Source organism: Salvia hispanica, chromosome 5 (genome assembly GCF_029641045.1).
Source record: "Salvia hispanica isolate PSC_SH4W2 chromosome 5, Shi_PSC_v1, whole genome shotgun sequence".
Classification (NCBI taxonomy): Eukaryota; Viridiplantae; Streptophyta; class Magnoliopsida; order Lamiales; family Lamiaceae; genus Salvia; species Salvia hispanica.
In genome coordinates this window covers 1,960,430-1,977,020 of record NC_142696.1, presented here as the reverse complement: position 1 = coordinate 1,977,020, position 16,591 = coordinate 1,960,430, and the positions used below count along the sequence as shown (strand labels likewise).

Sequence of the window (16,591 nt, the reverse complement as noted above, 5' to 3'; positions counted from 1 at the left end):
ATATAAACATGAATGTTGAAGACAACGTGTTTTGGTTTAGAGTCAGTTAGTTTCCATGTGGATATATTAGTGGTATATTTAGTGGCATAATGTTGCATGTTTCTCATCAATTAGTTATTGCATATTGTTCTCTATTAATATATTAGTTATTGCATATTGTTCTCTATAAATATTTGTAATCTTTTGGCATTAAGCAGAGAAGAATAGAAAAATATATTTCCATTTTCATTAGTTTATCAAGTTCATTTTCTTTAGTTTATCAAGTTTTCAAAATTTCCATAATTTAGTTATTTTGTTGGAGTTAGAATCCACTCGAAGGATTCAAGTTCGTAACAGATGGTCTTTTGTTATTCATGATTTACTTTGTACATGTAATGTTACTTTTATAATGGTCAGTTTCATTTTTCTTATAGGGAGTCATATTTTTGAGGTTTGAATGTACATATTTTCTCACTATGTAGGCATCCTCCCGATCCAGTGGTTGTTCTCCATGCCACTGCGCTTCTGTTACGGATGTTTGCTTCCATCCCTTCGAGAGCATCTTTTCTCGTGGATCTGCTTATGTTAAATGCTGATAAGAAAATAACAACATACTTTGACCATGTTAGATGAAGTTCAATATGGGAAGAATCAATTTCTGGGAGGACGCAAAATTCTGGAAGAAGACGTTGTGTTATGGAGACGCGATTTTATACATTAGGTTTAATTTATTAAAGCTTCGTTTGGTTATATATTTCAATCAATGAGTTTCATCAACCAATTACTAAAGTTGTTAATGAAATATATTATTGCTCTTGGTTTATATTTATTAATTAGTTACGCTATGGGATTTCATAATTTTTGTTTATTTAAGTTATACGTCGTATTAATTTAAACTAATTAATGTCTTATATCTTACTTGTAATTTTTGTTACATACATTTTTTTTTTGTAATTAGACAAAAAAATAGCATAAATAGGTACATCTTTTACATAAGAGGATATACGGTATGTGATTGTCAATAAAGCACAAGGTTGGTAAAAAAATCTGTGATTTGGGAAATACTACCATCTTTGATAAATTTTTTGTGAGCAATAATAATTAATGATTATATTGGGCGATTAGGAATCTCTTTGAGAAATCATAAACCCTATTTATATATAAGGCAATTCATAACTCCTATTTACATGAGTATGAGTATGAGTATGAGTATAAGGCAAGTCATAAATCTTATAACTAGGGCACCCCAATTCCATAGGAGTGTCCAAATTCGAGGTAGTGTGAAATTGGTGTAGAGAATAATTTGACAGTCGAAATTTTCTAGAGTAATAAAAAAAGAGAGGTGGTGTGCAGTTTATACAGAGAGAAACAATTTCATATGTGTAGTGTTACAACTATAATTCATGGAAAAGTAAACTGTATGCTTTTATTTTTTTGGTGTGTAATCTATGGCATGCTTATCTGTTTAATCTTTGATTTTTTTTCGTACTACTTGCAAGAATGTGTTAGTTTTTAGTAAACTAGGCGGCTTATGTGTAGTTTATTCTTTAGGTTTAAAGTTAGAATATGATCTCCAAAGGCTCAATTCATCGAAGAATGAAGCAAAATTTCTTCAAATACCTACCATTAGAGATCCTCACCGATATCCTATTGAGACTCCCTCTTGAAGACATTGCAACTTGCAAATGTGTTTGCAAACCATGGCTCAATCTCATTGAGAATGACTATTTTTCTAAGTCACATCTTTCTAAATCCGCCCCCGTCCTTGTGGTCTCGGTACCGTCTACGAATTCAAATTGGTTCAATGTTTTCAAATTGGAAGAGAAGCCCAAACGCAAGCCGATTCCAATCACCAAGTTTGATTTCCCCCAAGCATCAACAATACAAGGTTCTTCCAATGGTTTGCTTCTTCTGAAAAATCCTTTTCGTGATCATCTTTATGTATGTAATCCTATCACCCGTGAATATGTTGAGCTCCGTGGCCGTCTTACTCGCCCTCGAGAAGATTGTTATGGGATTGGAGTGAGCAGAATAAGCGGACAACATAAGGTTGTCTATCTCAACCCTACCTACGACGGATGTCATCGCGTTGAAGGTGTTATCCCCTCGTTTGATTGTTGTCACAGCTCCGTTGCTGCATTTGTTAGTGGCAATCTCTATTGGTTTGTTTTTAAATTTAGGAAGCCCCCTTTCGTTTACTGCTTTGATCTTGAGCCAGAATGTTTTAGCACTTTCTCTCCACCAATTGAATGTCTCAAGAGAAACAACGTTAACAAGGGAATGTTGTGTACTTTAGGAGATTGTCTGTGTTTTTGTGATGACGAACCAAAATTTAAAAGTGACTATTATCACGTGATCTGGTTGTTGAAGGAATATGAATTAGTTGAGAAAAGTTGGTGCAAGATATATGTCAAAATCAGGCAAGGACCCGAATTATGTGTCTTCATCGAACATCCTCATTATGGTCAGGGTTTACACAAACGTCTTCTGCCTATCAATGTTTACGAGAATGGAGACATGTTGATGTTATGGAATGAGGATCACTTTCTATACTACTCTAAAGAGAGGAGAAGTCTTAAAAAAATTGGTTTGTTTGGTAAAATGGATGATGATTCTTTGAATATTAATTCCATTCTCCTCACTCCAAGTTTTCTCTCACTCAAAAGACACTTTGGTATGAAGAATGTAATATCATTTTAGTTTGTTCTTTTTGTATCCTCATCACAGACTTGTAATTTACCTATGTGGACTGTTTTTATTTATTTAACTATTTTTAATTCATTGTTTAGTTAAATAAGCTGTTTTTCTTCATTTAGTTTATATAGGGGTTGTAAGGGATGTGATCATATCATAACCCATATTTATGGTGATAACAGAAGAGAAGTCTTAAAGAAATTGGTTCATTTGGTGAAATGGATGGTGATTGTTTGTACATCAATTCTATTCTTCTCGCTCCAAGTTTTCTCTCACTCAAAAGAGGCTTTGGTATGCAAAATGTAACTTCATTTTAATTTGTACTACTTATGTTGACTATTTTTATTTATTTAACTATTATTAATTGATTGTTTATTGTTTAGCAATGTCGAAATCTTATGAAGATTCCGTTTATGTTGATACCTTCCGCTTTCACATTGAAAACAATTTCTATAAATTGGAGTGATTCTTGAATGTAAGTTATGTAACATATCAACTCAATACCAATGAAAAGCTTGATAAACATAATTGTCTTCATTTATCCTAGTTAATTTTAACTAGATAACTCAGTTGAAACATAGTTACTAAACCAAAGTAATTAGGACTTAGGAGAGCCTCTGGTTATAAGTAATAAGTAGGCTTCTATGATCTAAAACATATAATGGCGTCAATTGGAGATCCATTTGATAAGGAAATCTCGAAATAATTCTCTAGTCTTGGGATTTGCTAGGTTTGTTTCTCATATTTACTCATACTTGCTTTAATATTTATCATTCTGAAGTTGTTAGAATAGACAGCATACAAAGTCATAGCCTGAATTCTATGAAATTAGAGCTTCAGCTGTAAGTACTTGTGTTTGTTATGTAAATGATGAGTTTGATAATTGAGCTTTAATTTTTTATTTTTATTTTTTTTGATAATTGAGCTTTCATTTGAGTATGTTTTGTTTCATTATCTACATGTTCTTGCTCTTAATATTCACAGAATTCATGAATGGCCAAGCTTTTATTGCTGATTTTACTTTCCCTGGATGTTGGCTTATTGGATATCTATATTACTGAACACTTGTCATTTAGTACTTAAAGGCAATTCTGAATAAAGTAAAAAATAAATAAAATAGATGGAACAAAATAAGAAAGAGAAAAAAGTTACTACTATATATGTAAATGACTCGAGAACTTGTCAAAATGACTAAACTTTAAAGGATCGAATCGTACTCCTCAATCTTGGGAGGCAAGTAGAAGCGTATGTAGCCCATCTCTGCAATCTTATACTCGACCACCAATGGGAGCTCCGAGGACAAACTTAAAGTGACCGTGGTAGACAATGGGGAGGCCTTAGTGAAGGAGTTGAGATACCTAAGAGCAAATCTAAGAGATACTGGCTCATTCATCTCAACATTCACCTCGCCGTCAACAATGGTGTTGTGCTTATACACACTGTTTGCAGTTACAATATCACCCGTGGATGAGAACTCCACACCTTCGTTTTCGTTTGTAACAGAGATGACAACTGCAAGAAACAAACAGAGGTAGTAGGAATGAGTCTTGTAGCAGTAAGTCACCATATCTCTTAACACACACTTGATTCACATGTGTCACCAATGCTACTAAGATGTTTGCAAATCCAAGAGAACTCAACTGATGGCATGCGAACAATAGCATGGTACTCAGCTTCTGGCATTCCTAGATGCTCACTCTCAATGTCCATCAGCTTCATCTCAAATTTTGAGCTCTTATCTTGTCCTGTAAAACATCACAATTTTATTATACATATCAAATCCAGACTAAATTTTAGTGCCAATTCATATATGCAAATCTAAGTCATAGGGTAAATCATCAACATAATCATTCATCAATTAAATCACATCAATAATAAATAGGTAGAAAGAGATGCGATAAGATTCAATATCTGTCAAAAATCAAAGCAAATATCAGTCAATGGATCTTGTGATGTAACCGTTAGATGAATGTCACATGTCATCTAATAATGTAGGATGTGTAGTCTAATAATGTAGCTCGGCTAATAATATAATGCTTTTAGTTTAATAATGTAGCTCGGATATTAATATCACGACCATACCATCCAATACTAAATTTTAATACATGTGCCAATTCATATATGCAAATCTAAGCGATAGGGTAAATCATCAATCAATTAAATCACATCAATAATAAATAGGTAGAAAGGGGTGTGATCAGATCAATAAGTGAAATTCTTTCAAAAATCAAAGCAAATATCAGTCACTGGATCTTGTGATGTAACCATTAGATGAATGCCATGTATCATCCAATAATGTAGGATGTGTAGTCTAATAATGTAGCTCGGCTAATAATGTAGCTCTGCTAATAATATAACACATTTTAGTCTAATAATGTAGATCGTGTAGTCTAATAATGTAGATCGGCTAATAATGTAATCCATCCGTCCCAAGGAAGATGACCCCTTCCTTGGATGACATGAGATTTTATGCAGTTAATTTTTGTATGTTAAGTGGAGAGAGTAAAGTGAGAGAGAGAATGAAATAGAGATAAATGTGTTTCCATTTTAAGTAATGGGCCATCTTGGTTGGGACAAACTAAAAAGGAAAGTGAGTCATCTTCAATAGGACGGAGGGAGTAATGCTTTAGTTTAATAATGTAGCTAGGATATTATTATCACTACCATACCATTCAATCTAATGATTCAAAATTTAATTTGATTTTTAACAGGATTTCACTTATCATAAATTTTTTTTACTTTCAATTTAGATATCTCGCCCATTACACTATTTCGTTCAATTTATACTTTCAATTTTATATTTCTTTCTATTTTTCATTTTTAGCGCCCTTTCTCCGTTCAATTTTTTTGTCCAAGTTCTTCCACTATAGAATGGTTGTATCACAAATTCACAATTAATTTTTTTTTAAAAATACAGAAATCTGAGTTCTGTGGGACTCTAAATGGGCTTGACCAGTGTAAGGCCCACGAAAAAGGGTTGTTATATTTATAGTTGAAGTAGCCCACTAATACGATTGAGGCCCATTTTTACTAACAAAGCGAATAGACATATCATTTAAAGTTTTTCATTCGCCAAAGTTTTGTGATTCATTTTGACATTTTAGTTATTTAGGTGTATATAATATTTAACGTTACTTTTGATTTATCGATATTGCAATCATTCCATTCAGGGACGATTTCTACGTAGGCCAAGTCGCCGCTCCAGCGTGGGTTTGGTGCCGCATTCCAACCGACCTCACCTAGTACTGGTCCCTTCTCGTACATGGCATAAATGTTCTATTATTCGACAAGTTGATAGAAATTAAAATTCAGAATCACACTTCGTAATTGGCACAGTAGGGGACGTCCTATTTATCAACAAGTTAATAGAAATTTAAATGCCGAATCGAATCGAATCGAATTTCGTAATTGGTAGCGGGGGACTTTAGGTTTCATACAGATAGGGTGAGAAGAAAGTGATGACAAAGTATTAGGGCTTGAATAGTTATTTAGGATGAACTTTTCATGAAATAAGTGATAGTAGCTCATTTTACTAGCTTCAATTCTTTCATTTAAGACTAACCCTTGAGAGGAAATTTTATATAGTATGAATCGTTTTAGCTTTGCTATTTCTTATCTTGGAAAATCAGGAAAACTTTCGAAACATTTTAAAAAATGTTTAAACGTGATTATGTTTATTTTCAAACAAAATATTTAGGTGCCACGCTTGTTGTGTGTGTATGTTAAGTTACTCTCATCTATAACAAGATGATAATGTATTAATTAACCTTCCTACCCACACAAAGGAAATTAATAACATGCAATTTAAGTCTAAAAATACTTATGTATATATGAGAGCTACGTACTAGCTTGATAAAGTAAAAACCGAGTGATATCTATCTATTGCTAGTTAAGGTATGGACTCTATTTGGAACCCATGAACACAACTATTTTTATGGTAAGTACATGTTTGCAACATCCAACCTTTAATGGTTTCAAATTTAATTTATTTTAATATAATGTAGTACATAATAGTATAGGGGCATGTTAGGGTGCCACCACCCCTTAAAATAACACCATACCACCATTTCTAGCCAATCATCTGTACACGTGGACGAATAATAAGCTGCTACGTGGCAAAAAAAAAAAAAAATCCCAAAAAAGACGAGCAGCAATTTTGTAGCCTTTAAACAACAATTTTTCTTGAACAGCAATATCCAACACGTTACACATCAATCTTGCTGTCTAACGTGTTGGATATTGCTGTGTAGCGTTTATAATATTACTGTATAAGCGTTGTCACGTTGTCATTTTAAGAGGGGTTGTCATTTTAACACAAACCTTATATCTTCAAATATTAAATGATTACTGTGGAAGAAAAAGGGATGATTAACTACTACGTATATCACTATCAGCCCCCCATGGAGCCCAAAATCGCAGAAAAATGGAATGTAAATTTCTAAACAAATAAATATAGGTATGAACATGATTAGTCAACAGTTAACTGTCATGATCAATACATCAAAATATGAAATAACCAAAACGAGATGAAAGCTTACTTTTACTGTTTTACTACCATTTACTACAATCATAAGAGTAATACTTACATTCGAGTATGAACTAAAATATCGACCACTACTAAAACAATCAACAACCAATATATGCATCATAATATTTACATAAAGTCTTTGTATCCATAGTATGCATCATAATTATATTATTACTCCCTCCGTCCCACTTTAGCAGTCCCATTGACGGAGGGAGTAGTATTTACATAAATCCATAGTACTATATGCATCATAATTGTTACTAGTATTTACATAAATCCATAGTGCTATATGCAATGCATGCTTCACACGAAATGTCGAAAGAAGACTGGCATTTCGAACCTGTCACGGCCGGGTCCGCGCCATAGCTCGACGAAGTCGCAGTCCACGGGCCTCCCTGGGATCAGCTCGGTCCATGCACCCTCGAGGACCACGAACTTGCCCTTCCACAGCCGCACCACCGCCGCGTGCCGCTTCTGATTGCCCCCGGCCTCGTCGGCGTCGTACACCACCGCCGGCAGTCCCTGCGCAGCTTTCTCCTCCGGCTTCACCCCTTTTAAGAAGAAGTAGGTACTCGAGTCATTGAGGAACAGCGTGTTGGAAGATATGGAATGCTCTACAAGAAAGGAGGAAGATTGCATAATATTCTAGTGTAATTAGGAAGATTTGATTGCACTAAATCTTACCTTGTATGGCTATCTCTTAGCCTATAAATAATGTACAAATTCTTTGTGAATAATAACACAGAAATTACCCAATTCTACATGGCATCCGAGCAGGTTAGGCTCAGAAAAGCTTCAACATAGCCCTAATATATACCTTTCTCGACCGAAACGGCGAGAAAACCAACCACAACCAGAATGACAGAAAATAAACCAGAAACCGAACCAATTGCCGAAAAAATCAGATCAAGCAAAAGTGTTACCGTAGCCTTCAAGTTGAATGGCTCAAACTACCCACTTTGGTCACGACTAATGAAGGTGGCCATCGGCGGCAGGGGAGTCTACCGCCATATCACCGGAAACCCAACTCCGCCACAAATCAGAGAGAAGGGATACACAGATTGGGAGGAGATAGACTTGATAGTCTTCTCGTGGATCATCGACAACATGGAGATGCATATAATAGCCGATTTTGCGCATCACCAGACGACAAAATCGCTCTGGGATACGTTGGTCGTAACATTCGCTAGTTCAGCCGACTCGTACCTCATTTATGACCTACGAGACAAAGCGAGCAGAGTTATGCAGGGAGAGATGAGTTTGGAGGCCTATTGGAGTAGGCTCCATGGACTGTGGATGGACATCGATCGGTGTCCACATAGAACGGTCGACTGCTGCGATAAAGGAGTTTCACAATATCGAAGCATCAAATCGGAACTGAGATTATTCAAATTTCTCACCGGATTAAATGAGAAGTATGATTGGGTCAGACGCGAAATCCTCAAGGAGGATCCATATCCCTCAGTCGATGAGGCGTACGGATGGGTGAAACGGGAGGCAGCTCGATTGAAAATCATGTCACCGGCGTCCGAATCACCCACCATCGCCGTCGGAAGCGACTCATCATCGGGAGTAGGGTTCGGCTTTGGAGCTAGAGAATACCGCCAGTCGCAGCCTCAACACAGGAGCCAACCACCGCTGCCGCGCCCCAATGCTAACCGTCGGGGAAACACCAAACCGGACAAATCGAAGCTTTGGTGCTCCCACTGTGGAATGCACAAACACACAAAAGAAACCTGTTTCCAATTAATCGGATATCCCGATTGGTGGGAGGAGGAGAAGGCGGCGAAGGCGAAGGTTGCGATCGGGACGGATGAAGGATGAAATCAACCTGGAACAGGGGCGGAAGGAAACCGAGAGGCAGTGCAATTCCAGGAACGAAAGCCTGAAACCGGTGGCCTCCAGACCGGCGGTAGCCGGCGTGGCGACGGCGGCGGGGGGAGAACGGCTGAGGCGATGGTCGCCTCTCTCAAGATGGAAAGCGGCGCCGATGGAGGTAACGGGTTAGGGGGAAATAACCCTAACCCTATTGATCCTTGTTTATTCATTAATCCCCAATTTGTTGGGAAATTAAAAAATGTGCCCCAGATTATCTCTTTGCATAAAAAGAACCCCCAGACTAGGAGAACTTTTAAAAATGACCCCATTATTTGTAAGAATTCTTTTGCTCCCTTGGAAAAGTTGTCATATGCTTTTGAGGCCCGGGATTGTGATGGGTTCGATGATACCGGGTGGATTTTTGATTGTGGGGCCACTGATACCATGACTTATGATAAAAGTGATTTTGTGAAATTTTATGAAACACATAAGTCACATATTCAAACAGCTAATGGGGGAATGACTCCAGTTGAAGGGGCAGGGACTATAGAAATATTCCCGAATGTGCAGATTACAAATTGCCTCTATGTTCCGAATTTATCTCAGAAGTTGATGTCGATTAGTCATGTGACTAAGGATTTGAATTGTACTCTGCTGATGCAACCAACTTTTTGTCTCTTACAGGATATCCGGACGGGGAAGATTATTGGACGTGGCACTGAACGGCGTGGGCTCTATTTTGTAGACGAGATTGCTCGACAAGATGGTGCGGCGATGCTTGCTCACGGACCCACCACTCAGGGGGAGAGTGAGAGACAGGGGGAGACCCAAGAAACCGACTCCCATCGGTGGTATGTGCCAAGTCACTTCGATATGGGACCAACAGAGCAAGTTGGCACTGTTCATGAACCGAACTTGTCTACAGAAACGAGTCAAACGACGCTTCCGCCGTGCTCCTCTGATCCAACCGTAACGGAATCCGAGGTAATATCTACCCCACCTCTTGACAGTTCGGTTATTATTTCTGACCCTCCCAGTACAGAAGAAGAAGAAGATACTAGCATTGATCAAGATACAGGGCAGTATGTGCGCCCCGTTAGGAGTACGAGAGGAATCCCTCCGAAAAGATACTCTCCGGAAAGAATAGGGCGAAAAAGCAGGTATTCAATAGCCAACTTCGCCGAGGCCAACATCTCTAAAATGGCAAAGGCTTTTCAAACCGCACTGTACGAGGAGGAAATACCTCGAACCTTTGAAGAAGCAGTAAAGATCAAACATTGGAGGGATGCAATGCTGGTAGAGATGAAAGCATTAAAGAAGAATGGTACTTGGGAGATCAGCCCATTACCCGATGGAAAGCATACAGTGGGGTGCCGATGGGTCTTTACAATTAAACGGAGACCCGATGGGAGTATCGAGCGATACAAAGCTCGATTGGTGGCAAAGGGATATACTCAAACCCAAGGGATTGACTACTCTGAAACCTTCTCTCCAGTTGCGAAGATGAACACCGTGAGAGTTCTTTTGTCCATTGCAGCAAATAAGGACTGGCCACTTCATCAATACGATGTGACCAACGCATTCCTTCATGGAGAATTGAAGGACCCTATATACATGGAGGCTCCACTAGGATTCTCAGAAGAGTTTGAGCAAGGAAAGGTGTGCAAATTGAAGAAGACACTATATGGGCTAAAGCAATCCCCAAGGGCCTGGTTCAGAAGATTTACAGACGTGATGAAGAAGTATGGGTATCAACAGAGTAACTCCGACCACACCCTCTTCATCAAGCGGAGAAAGGAGAAGATCACTTGCCTAATAATCTATGTCGATGATATGATCATTACTGGAGATGATGCCGAAGAGATACAACAACTCAAGGAACATTTAGCCACCGAATTCGAGATGAAAAATCTTGGCGACCTTAAGTATTTCCTCGGGATTGAAGTACTTAGGTCAGGGAAAGGAATCTTCATCAGTCAACGAAAATATGTTCTTGATCTTTTGGCAGAGATAGGGATGTTGGACTGCAAGCCAGCAGATACTCCTATTGTTCAAAATCACGGACTTCAACTCATCAAAGGGGCGGCCCCTACTGATCGGGGTGGATACCAGAGGCTAGTTGGGAAACTCATCTATCTATCTCATACTAGACCAGATGTTGCATACGCAGTGGGAGTCTTAAGCCAGTTCATGCATAGTCCTCAAGAAGAACATTGGGAGGCAGCACTTAGAGTTGTTCGCTACTTGAAAGGAACCGCCGGACATGGAGTTTTGTTTCGGAAAAATGGGCATCTAGATATCCATGGATACACTGATGCTGATTGGGCAGGAAATCTAGTCGATAGACGTTCCACGGGAGGATACTTCACCTTTATTGGTGGGAATATGGTGACTTGGAGAAGCAAGAAGCAGAAAGTGGTCGCTCTCTCTAGTGTCGAAGCAGAGTTTCGAGGCATCAAGAGCGGGTTAACCGAAATCCTTTGGCTTAGGAGACTGATGAAAGAATTAAACTTGGAACCGCAGAAAACTTGCAAATTGTTGTGTGATAATAAGGCCGCGATCAGTATCTCAGAAAACCCGGTACAACATGACAGGACAAAGCATGTCGAAATTGATCGACATTTCATAAAGGAGAATCTTGAGGAGAAGATAGTAGAGATCCCCTATGTGAAATCAGAAGACCAGTTGGCAGACATCTTAACTAAGGCAGTCTCGGCAAAGAGTTTCCACGAGGTGTTGGGCAAGTTAAGTTTCGGTAATCCCGTCACTTAACTTGAGGGGGAGTGTTGGAAGATATGGAGTGCTCTACAAGAAAGGAGGAAGATTGCATAATATTCTAGTGTAATTAGGAAGATTTGATTGCACTAAATCTTACCTTGTATGGCTATCTCTTAGCCTATAAATAATGTACAAATTCTTTGTGAATAATAACACAGAAATTACCCAATTCTACACAGCGAGCCCGGGCCGGAAATCGTGCTGTGCGTCAGAAATCGGCAATGCATCGTCTCCTTCAACTTGTGTCGGAGCCGATCAACTCCAGCCGTGGTCGTGGCGGATCCTGCCTCCTTTCTTCCTCCGCAACAGCCTCTTTGCCTTTCTTTGATCGCTTCCCTCTCCCTCTTTCTTCACCGCCCTTTTCCGACTACTTCCGCCCGCTCGAGCTTCGATGTCGAACAACTTCTCTACTTCCCTTCTCTCCGATTAGATAGAATCCTTGAGAGGCAGCTATGTGAAGGGGGCTTCGATGATCATAATCTTTCGAGTTGGGATCCATGCCATAGATCAACAACCTTCTTAGGAGATCCGAATCTCCTCTTGCAACCACTGAGCACAAGTAGCTACCGGCATTGTCAATTTTCAGTTTAGCCCCTTCTTTATATAGAAGTGAAGCAACCTTGTCGTGTCCATTCTTGATGGCTTCGAGCAAGGGGGTGTTGCCTACGCTATCTGTTTAGAAAAACACAAATTTAAGTAGTATGAAAAAATTGTGAACTGAATAGTTATTTCTGGAGCTTACCTTCAGCATTGATGTCCACACTTGCTTGTATCAGGAACAAAGTGATATCTTGGTATCCTCTAGATGCAGCAAGATGCTGAGGAAAAGGTAAACCATCTCATCAGTCATCACTACTTTATGGCACCTCATTCAATGCCATAAACTTGAGTCTTGAGCTCATAAAAATGTATATATTGGCTTCATTGGGTGATTGCAGAAGCATTTTAAAGGAGATTTAGAAAGAACATATCCATAAAATGCCAGAAACAGTTTGAAAGGACATAAAAATAGATGGAAGAGGAGAATCAGCAAGAAGAACATATAAAATACCACTATTACTACTATTTTTTATAGTAATTAGTTTAAGGTTTCATTATACGGAGTGCGGTACTTAAGGATAAAGTAAAATTGTAATTATATAAATATTTCTTTTAACCATAACTAAGTAAGTATATAATGAAATAGTGCGTATAAAATATACATGAGCAATATGGAAGTAGTGATAAAAACACAAAGATGTAATATCTATCAATTTCTAGTTAAGGAAGAACAAGGACTATTTGAACCCACCAAGGCAGCTATTGTTCTGGTAATCTCATGTTTTCAACGTCCCAATTTTAATACTACTATGCTTCCGAAATTTATTTATTTTTTAATTGTAATGTACATACAATGTGTCTTCATGAGATATTAGATTATTACTACTTTATATGGTATACTATGTAGTTGGTTGAATCATATTTTCCTTTTTAGCTATCCCATTACAAATAATTTATTTATTTCACGTTAATTCTTCTCATTTTATTTCATCTTGGTTTATCTATTTTTTTCCTTTTCTTGTTTTATTCTTTTTCCATTTAATTCACTAATCATCATCTTCGTAAACCACCCTTAAAAATACATTAACTATTTGACCAAGAGAAATTATTTGGCAAGTAAAAATACAGAAATCGGAGTTATGTGGGGATTCTAAATGGGCTTGATCAGTGAAAAGCCCACAAAAAAGGGTTATTATATTTCTAGTAGAAGTAGCCCATTAATAAGATCGAGGCCATTTTTTACTAAAAAAAACTAGTACTATTGCTCCAAAGTTGTGATTCATTTTGCCATTGTAGCTAATTCTATAGTTCTATAATTTAATGTTTTTTCAGTTTTTCTACATTTAGGTACTATGCAATATAAACATTACTTTTGATTTATTGATATTGCAATTATTGTATTCAGGGACAATTCCTACATAGGCCAATTTTACTAGCTTCAATTTAATCCTTTAAGACTAACTCTAGATAGGAAGTTTTATGTACTATGAATCGTTTTAGATTTGCTATTTCTTACCTTAGAAAATTTACCCTCGAGTATTATACTCCCTTCGCTCATGAAAAGTAATTGCAGGTGGAAGTAGAGTTGTCAACTTGGGCGGCCCAGGCCCAGCCCACTAGTGAAACAAAGCGGGCCTGGACTGGGCGCATTAGTTGAGATGGGCTTCAATTGGACCATTTTATAAACTTAGGCCCAGGATCAGCCCAGGCCCGGGCCCATCAGAGGCACACCTTCTATTATTAGTTTTTTATTTATTTATTGTAATTAGGTGATTAATCAATAATAATAGTATATTTCTCTATTTACGCATGTCATCTTGTGAATGAGACATGTTAAATTTGTCCCGAATGGACTCAAACAATGATAGTTTAATATCAACAAAAATTTCCAACTAAATCATGAATGCAACATTCAAATTTGACTACATCTAATTTATTTTCTTATTTTTTTTTATCCAGGATGTAAAAAAGATGATTCTGAAATTTAACTTTAATATTACGTATTCAAACCTTAATATTTGATGAATAATTATAGAGTTCTTTATATTTTTTAGTTATTTCATATACTTATAGTTTTAAAAATACAATATCAACTCTTATGTCACCATCTACTAACATAACTAACAATATTAGTTATTCCTTTAGTTATACACTCACTTTTAAATAGAATAAATAACATAAAAATATTGGTAATACAAAATGATAAATGAACTTAAATACATTATTTAAATTTAGATTTGATTAATGAGATGAAAATACAAGTTATATATTTTATTTTTACATCTAATACAATTTAAATATCTTTAAAATTCATAAACAAAAAATTCAAACAAAGCCCAACCTGGACCCACATGGCAAATGGGCCTGGGCTGACCTAGACCTCAATATAGGCCGGCCTGGGTGGCCTGGGCCGGCCCGGCCCACTTGACAACTCTAGATGGACGACACAATTTTGAATAAGAAATAGGTGACTTTTTTTGTAAACAAAACATTGAATTGAATGCAACTCCCACCCTCGTTCAATGGCAAAATTATCAAAAGGGGGCCATTATAGCTCAACATAAGCCATTAGGTAGATTTTTTTTGACGTTACAAAAGAGGGTAACATGCAAGAGCATTTCGCGTCTTTGGAAACACACATGAGAAACACGTCATTAGAAAAAACAAAAATTGAAGCAGCACAACTGGTTGTAGGTTCAATCATCACACCCTCTGAGTTATTTTTTTATTCAATTTTAGGAGATTCCTTTCAACCCTTGTTGATAAGGAAAAAAAAATGTACAAATCAAAACGAGATTACATTTTCCAATCCTAAATTTCTTTTGAGTGAAAGGAAACTTGGAGTGAGAAGAATGGCGTTGATATAGTAACAATCATCATCCATTTTCCCAAATAAACCAATTTCTGTAACATTACTCGTTTCTTTGGAGTAGTAAAAAAAGCGCTTCTCATACCATAACATTAGCATGTCACCATTTCTGTAAACTTTGAGATATTGAAGATGTTTCCACGCATGTGCATCATAATAAAAATTATCATTATAGACAAAGAAACCAAAAAAAGGTTCTTTTAGAATGAGTTGCATCTCACTCCAACATTTCTCGGCTTGTTCATATTTCGTCAACAACCAGATGACATTACTACTGATATAAGGATAATCATCGCAAAAACACAGGCAATCCCCCAAAGTATACAACTTCCCCTGGAATCCTATTCTTTCATGAGGAGGCGCGGAGAAGGTGCTAAAACGTTCTGTTTCAAGATCAAAGCAACAAACAAAGGGATGATCCAACCGATTTGAAACTAACCAATGAAGGTTTCCACTAACAAATGCACCCCAGGAACCGAAACAATGATAAAACGAGGGGGGTAGCAACTTCAACGCGTCTCCACAAAGATCCCGTTTCAAGAGTGTATACATGACATCCATATTTAGGATTAAAATAGACAACCTTATGTTGTCTGCTTAGTTTGCTCACTCCAAATCCATAACAATCTCCCCTACGATGAGTAAGAGATCCACGGAGCTCAACAAATTCACGGGTGATAGGATTAGATACGTAAAGGTGATCACTAAAAGGATTTTTTAGAAGAAGCAAACCATTGATAGAACCCTGTATTGTTGATGCCTGAGGAAAATCAAACTTGGCGATTGGATCTTGCTTTTTCTCATATTCAAAAACATCTTCTTCCAATTTGAAAAGATTGAACCAATTTGAATTTGTAGCTGGCATCGAGACAAGTAGGGCGGGGTTGGATTTCAAAAGATGAGACTTGAGAAAAACTTCACTCTCAATGAGACTGAGCCATGGTTTACTAACGCATTTGCAAATTGCAATATTTTGAAGAGAGAGTCTTAATAGGATCTCAGTGTAGATTTCTGGTGGGAGGCATTTGAACAAATCTTTCTTCATTTTTGGATTGATCGTTTTCTAACTTTAACCTCTAATCACAAAAAGAGTAAACAATATATATGAGCATAGATTGCGAATTCTTGAGAGATAATCTAAAAAAACACAGATCCCAAATAGTAGTAATACTTTATAAAAAAAAAAAGCCTAGTCAAAACAATAAGCCTTTCAATGCGAAATCCGATATTCAAGCGTATAATTGTGCGAACTCAATATTGTAGACAATGATCCAAACGTGTGGAAATAAATACTACTCCATGATTATATTTATGAGGATATATTGAATTAAAAATAGAATATTTTTTTTATTTCATAATATTTTGTATAATAATGCACACAGACA

The 16,591-nt window shown here is 37.1% G+C and overlaps 3 protein-coding genes and 1 pseudogene across 3 annotated transcripts; 2 read left to right on the top strand and 2 right to left on the bottom strand.

Moving 5' to 3' along the window:
- Window positions 1–1,545: 1,545 nt before the first annotated feature.
- LOC148924175 (F-box protein At3g07870-like) lies at window positions 1,546–2,718 on the top strand. Its single transcript, XM_089058558.1, has one exon. It carries the CDS (start codon window positions 1,546–1,548, stop codon window positions 2,677–2,679), a length of 1,134 nt encoding a protein of 377 aa, XP_088914684.1. The 3' UTR covers window positions 2,680–2,718.
- Window positions 2,719–3,871: 1,153 nt separating this feature from the next.
- LOC148924174 (DNA sliding clamp PCNA-like) lies at window positions 3,872–7,840 on the bottom strand. The gene is made up of 3 exons (XM_089058634.1): window positions 7,621–7,840; window positions 4,266–4,418; window positions 3,872–4,185 (listed from the first exon to the last, which is right to left on the bottom strand). The coding sequence occupies exons 1-3, from the start codon at window positions 7,838–7,840 to the stop codon at window positions 3,872–3,874; spliced, it is 687 nt and encodes a 228-aa protein (XP_088914760.1).
- A 333-nt stretch (window positions 7,841–8,173) lies between these two features.
- LOC148924173 (uncharacterized) lies at window positions 8,174–9,025 on the top strand. The gene has a single exon (XM_089058633.1). The coding sequence runs from the start codon at window positions 8,174–8,176 to the stop codon at window positions 9,023–9,025; it is 852 nt and encodes a 283-aa protein (XP_088914759.1).
- A 6,097-nt stretch (window positions 9,026–15,122) lies between these two features.
- LOC148924172 (F-box protein At5g65850-like) lies at window positions 15,123–16,251 on the bottom strand (annotated as a pseudogene).
- Window positions 16,252–16,591: the final 340 nt, after the last annotated feature.